The 6222-nt window shown below is 38.9% G+C and overlaps 1 protein-coding gene across 1 annotated transcript in view; it reads right to left on the reverse strand.

The window, feature by feature from the left end:
- The window catches only part of LOC104076369 (zinc finger MIZ domain-containing protein 1-like), a 36533-nt gene extending 30664 nt beyond the window's left edge, over positions 1-5869 (reverse strand). Inside the window, 4 exon segments of the mRNA XM_009577210.1 lie at positions 399-616; positions 2870-2984; positions 3892-4066; positions 5848-5869. Coding sequence (XP_009575505.1) covers positions 399-616; positions 2870-2984; positions 3892-4066; positions 5848-5869 — 530 coding nt within the window.
- Between the last annotated feature and the right edge of the window lie 353 nt (positions 5870-6222).

Genomic DNA, 6222 nt, shown 5'->3' on the forward strand with positions numbered 1-6222 from the left:
GCATAGGAACCTACTTTGCCTAATACTCAAGCATATTCCTCCATAGGCACGTAGAAATTATATCATCAATACCTTTCACATCCTGGCTTTATTAAATGTTAATCATTCCTAAGCCTGTGGTCTGTTTAACAATCTCTCTTAATTAAAACTTTATTTTGGGGGTTTATTAGAGCTAATTGATTGACCTAAGCCATTTCCATTTACTGTGATGAATTTCATTGCAGTTTGGATAGCTGATTTCCAAAGCTGTAAAAGCAGTATGCAGTTCAGTTAACCAGCATAAAATAGTATTGAGACTTTATATAATTAAAATAAGCCCATAACACTTCTGCCAGGTCACTAAAACAAGCTTCATCAACTATTTACATCCATTTTCCACTCACCCAAGTAAATCTTACCTGCCACCAAAGCCTCCACTTCCAGGATAATTAGGTCGCCCATACATGCCTTGCTGTATGTATGGCTGAGTGGAGCCTGCCTTGGCTGAAAATTGTTGCTGCTGTCCAGCAAACTGAGGGGAATTGATTCCAGGATTGCTGGTAGTCATCCCAGAAGCCATGGGATTTCCTGCTGGGTTCATAGGGTTATTAGCATTTGCCATTGGATTTCCCAGCACCTGTGAGTAAAAACATAAGAATAAGGGGCTGCACCTTCAACTACATCAAGCAAATTAAGCTGATTTGCTGCAATCAATAAATTACAATATAACCACCCTGTACTCTGAACTTGTTGACATTTAGGTACACACTCCTGGTGATTTCTCCTTTTCTTTTGCCATTTCCAAACAAACAAGAGTTTCTGATCTCTAACTATCCTTCACAGGAGATTTTTAACTAGATGGAACCCAAACTAACACGCTTATGAAAAAAGTCACGATAAAGACCTGCTAGAACCATGCTCTGTAGGTGACAAATTCATCCGATGAAGAGAAAGTACGTGCTTTTTCTTTTTTTTGTTGTAGGACTTCAAAATAACTTGCAGATATTCAGTCTCATTGGCATACTGTAAAGGGTGCTCATTGGCATACTACAGATGCAAAAACTGTGAAAGACTATATTGCAGTGGCTTAACCTGTTCTTGAATCTAAAGCATACTCTCTCTAAAGTGTACAGAAGTCTCTTGGTTGTTTTTATTGCTTCTTAGAAGAGTCCTCCATTCTGTTTTTAAAAGGACTTGGTTTGCTTGTTTGAAGCATTTTTTTTTTTCAATTGAACCAAAATTGTTATGATTTCCGTTGAGATCTAAGTATGGCTGTTCATGGATCACCTGCATGGAAATCTGTCTCCTACTTGGGAAGAAATTTAATGGTCATGATTTTTACAGAAGACCAAGTCATCAGCTTTGGGAATTTGTGAAAGGGAATCGGTGAGCCCAGCTCATTTCTTTCCCCCGGGGAACATGAAGACTTACGGTAAACCCTGTCATTCATTTCCATCTGCTCTGAAGAGCTACAACCAAGCTTCATGTTTCAGAGTTTCACCCTTCCCTTGCAGTGATTCTGAAGAAGCATTTTTTTCTTTCTGACAAAGCACTTTCTTCCTTTTATTGCACATTTCTCTGAAGTATCATGAAGAGTTCAAGTTACGTTACGTTACGTTCTTATGATAGAACGAAACTCTGAGTCTTTTTATTTTCTTTCCTTTTGCCTTTTTAAGTGTGAAAGATTTTCACAAGAATTTTCTGGCCAATGTATAGAGCTACCTGTTTACTCAGGTGTTTCTCTCCCAGATGGGATACCTTTTCTTTTAAGGTGTTAAAAAGAAATCAATGATAATAAATGATGTTATAGATCCTGTAACTGTTTCCTGTTTTTATTTTCTGACGAAAGATTTTGCCACAACCAGTGCTTACATAGCTGCCATGTGAGTATCTATACGACTTGGCCGCTGAATGATTTCTTTTTCAAATGGCTCAATCCATAACAATTTTGTTTTCAATCTTCTAACCAAAATTAAAATAATGAAAAAAAAAAATCCACAGAAAATTTTGTATGGGTCTAACGTCTCTTGATTTGAGAAAGGTAGAAAAGACATGTTAGATTTATGTACCACTTGCACTCATTAAAGATGGTGATGTGTTTAGAGCACTTCATCCACGGTAAAAGAAAAAGCTAGACTGTCTGAGAGCTTAATCTGTGCCACATCCCTTGGAGAGCACACTATCAAAAATAATTGGCATCTCCTTCATTAAAGCTGCTTCTTTTTGTATGGCATAATTCAATATTCAATATAGAAGAAAAAGAGAGGTAAGAGCAGAGAGAACCGAATGAAAATCCAGTAAGCATGGCTTTCCCCTGGAAGTCAGGAGCTCATGCTTTTGCTCCAATGCATATTGAAATATTTTTGCGAACTAAGGCAGCATTAACAGGAGACGTTGAGAAAAGCACAGCCTATAGCTGGTAGTTAGCACCTCAGTGTGGGGGTAGACTTGGCATGGGATTTCACCAGCCCACAAGTATGACACAACCCCGGGTAAAAAAAAAAAACCAATAACTATCGTTTGGTGAATCTAGCTAGAAATCTTATTTTTAATGAAACAACTCTTCAAACTCAATCTGAAATTCCCAAGAGGTTTCAGATCACTCCAAAAATCATACTTTTAGTGTTGAAACCATACAGTGCAAAATACTTGCTAAACCCAACCCTGATATTTGCATGCAGCTTAAGGAGTTACTGACTCAAGCTCTCAGATGCCTCCTTTCTGATGACACCGAAGAGGACACGACTGGAAAAAAAAATGCAGCATGTACAACAAAGAGAACACAGACACTGTTACCAATCCCAAGAGGATTTTCCAAAAAGCTTTCCATTTTGCAAACATTAGTGAAAACCTGTATCGGCAGGGGAGGAAGTATAAAAATGAAGCTTACCTGGCTTTGAGAGGTGTTAGTCACACCCCATACTGTGGTGACCACTGATAAAGAGCCTGGAGGCTGGTTGGTATTTTGCTGCCAGGGAACAGAATCGTAAGGGAACGACCCATCACTGCAAAAATAAATGTTTAGGAGGGTGAGATCTTGGAAGTTTAAACAGTAGCAAGCTGCTGGCAGGGACACAGGGATTAACACCTGACATTACCTTAACTCCCCACTCCTCCTTCTGTTGTTAGCCTAGTATGCTCAGAGGCACAAAGTTTCTTTAATAGCAACGTGATCATATCAAAACCACACAGAACTAACGAACTCCTTAAGTATACTGAAGCACAGGGCTTTTACCTAAAGGTCTGTTACCAATGAAAGTAAAAATAAACTCAGGGGCAGAGTTTCAAACAAGGACACTAAGAAAGTTGCTCAGAAGCACTTATTTTTTGCAATCCATCTCAAGCTCTTCAACAATCATTGCTTCAGCTGCCTCATATCAATTCAATTAGATTTTGAGACCAGACTGCAGCTCCACTGTCTGCACTGGGTCCCCAAATGGCCAGAAAAGCCTTTAAAGGAATAGCAGTTCAACATCATTTTGAAAAGTAAATTGAAATTCAGATAGTGTTCTCCCACACGATGGATAAGCTGCATGCCAAAAACAGTATTAGCTAATCAGCATTCTAGAAAATCAACTGCAGATATACAAGACATCTTTCAGATAAAATATGTGGATGAGAGGATTGGGTTTTTCCATTACCTTTGCCCACAGAGATACAAGCAAACATTTCTTACAGTTCTTTTCATACAAAAGCATTGGTGGTTTCAAAATGAACACAGGATAGGTACACATCTGGTGTAATTAATGAAATATGTTAAATCCAGTGAAAGTAACTAATAATCCCATAACTGTAAAATATATCCCACTTGAAATTTGCTTGTTCTCATACTATTAACTTGTAAATGAGATTTCTGTTTGCATATATGTACACATACACACATGTGATCTTTCCTCATCTAGATATATATACCATTTAATACACACACGCATTGCTTTCTCATTTTCAAACGCCATTGACTTGTATTTTATATCAAGAACTGCATTTTTGCCTGGACTACCAGCTATCACTGGAATTCTATACAGGGCTTCCTTGCCTAAAGAATCCACACAGGCTCTTCGAGCGCTGTATCCACGTGCTTCAAAGTCTGCACCGTAAAGTGCCACACAATTAACTCATACAAGACATGGTGAGACAACCAACTTGCCAAAGTCCTAAAAAGGGCTCTGTGGCAGACCAGGGAGCTGACTTTCCATGTCCCCAGACAGCACTCAGGCTTGGGCCACTTCTCCTTTCTTTTGTGCTGTGAGCCAAAATCAGGGACTACGTATGTGTTCATTCTTTAGCCTGTTCATAACACCTAATCTAAATCATTTAATAGGAATTGCATTGCACAAAGAAGTGCACACACATGTGATAAAAACTGCCTATGTCCCAAATAACCCATAAACTAATAACAGTAACAGCAACTGTGTAAGGTAAAATGAAACAGTGAATACATTTTACAAACAGCGAGGAAATTTCAAACAAATTCCATAATGCTGTGCCAGCACAACAGCATTCTATTAGAACATAACTGTGAATTTGAACTGACCTATTTCTTTCAAAATACTCAAACTGAATTACGCAATGAAATCACAAAAAAATTAAAATTAATTAAATTAGGGAAAAGAATTATTTCCCCTACAAATAATTAGGGGAAATTAGTGGAAAACGGTAATTTTCTGTCAGATGCTTGACATGTAATGTTTACATTGACAGCATCCATATAAACCAATGTGTGAATAAGGGCATATTTCACACCTTGCAATCAGTAAGTCCTCCTAGACCATTTTTTTTTTCCAATATTTTCTCTCAGAAGGCTGAAAATCTTCCCCCTCTCATTCAGAGGCTCAGACAATGGCTTCAGTGACTAATATTTGCAAGTGATGCAATGCTTCAGCACGTCCCCTCCACCAGCATGGAGACAAATGATGACTAACCCAGAATTTGTGATTGCTATGAGGCCTTCCTCTTTTTTCCTGCTCTGAATGATGCCTCCTACTTTACTTCCTTCTCTGACTGTTTTTGATGATGCCTGCTCTGTGATTTCTTTGGATATTTATGGCACATATGAGTATTTGTATACTTCAACGACTACAAAGAAGCTCTCTCCATGACATAAGCAGTTAAAGGACTCACTGCAGCCATTCCTCTCTATTCCCCACTGATGTGCTGTGGACAGATAATAAAACCTGAGGGACAAGGCAAATATTTTGCAAGTGTATGAGTAAATAAGAAGGGTAATGACAGGCAGGGATCAAACCACAGAGTCACTGAAGGTTCCTCTAATGCAAATATGCCGTACGGTTTGTACGCATACTCAAACTTTGAGCTAGCGATGCCTTAGCCTGCTGTTAAGAAGTTATAACCATTTCTTCACTTTGCCTCCAAAGCAAAGTTCCCCTCCTTTACAGTTCACAGAAGGCATTTCATATATTGCTCACCGTACCTTCCAATGGTAGAGTCAGAGCATTTGTTTAGTGGAAGGCTGCACTGGGTTCTCAAAGACAATCAGTTCATCTAATTACAAGGAAGAGCAAATCACTCAGTTTTTACTGTATTACAGTTAAAATGGGTGACACTTCGAGAAACCACATAGTTGACATATGACGAAAGCCTCCAGCACAGGACCCAGCAGAACACATGAAAGCCAGAAAAAAAGACCAGGTACAGATTTGTTGAGAAATATTCATTGTGCACATTGAATCACACGACTATTACATTATCCAACACAGGACTTAGCTTTAAATTGCAGACAACATTAATATCAGAAATTATGGCGACGCTGAAATAGTGATGGATGTGCCTTGCAGAACATCAACTTATACACCCTAATATACACTTACTGCGCTAGACCTCACTTCACTCAAGCTTCACTTTAGTTACCCCAACAAGAAATACACGGCATTCTCGCGGTTTGCATTCCCCAGCATGATACTCTGGCCTATCACCAATTACATACATGTTTGAGTATGACTTTTGCCATAGTGGATACAATACCCACCCTTCCTCCACCGCATGAAGGCTTCTTTGGTTTCAAGCAGTAGGAGATGCTGAAACACATGCCACTCAACTAAAGGATTACTTGTCCCTCCCCTTCGCTCTTTCAACTTGCATTTCTGTCCTTAGACAGAGGAACCCCAAAGGAATACTCTCACCATCAAAGGAATATCCATATAACTACCGTAATGCAATGTGACCAATCCAATTCTCATTTGCAAAAGAGCATCGGCTTTCCACTGTTATTATAGAAACCTGTAA

This window comes from Fulmarus glacialis, unplaced genomic scaffold, assembly GCF_000690835.1.
Source record: "Fulmarus glacialis isolate BGI_N327 unplaced genomic scaffold, ASM69083v1 scaffold1240, whole genome shotgun sequence".
Taxonomy (NCBI): Eukaryota; Metazoa; Chordata; class Aves; order Procellariiformes; family Procellariidae; genus Fulmarus; species Fulmarus glacialis.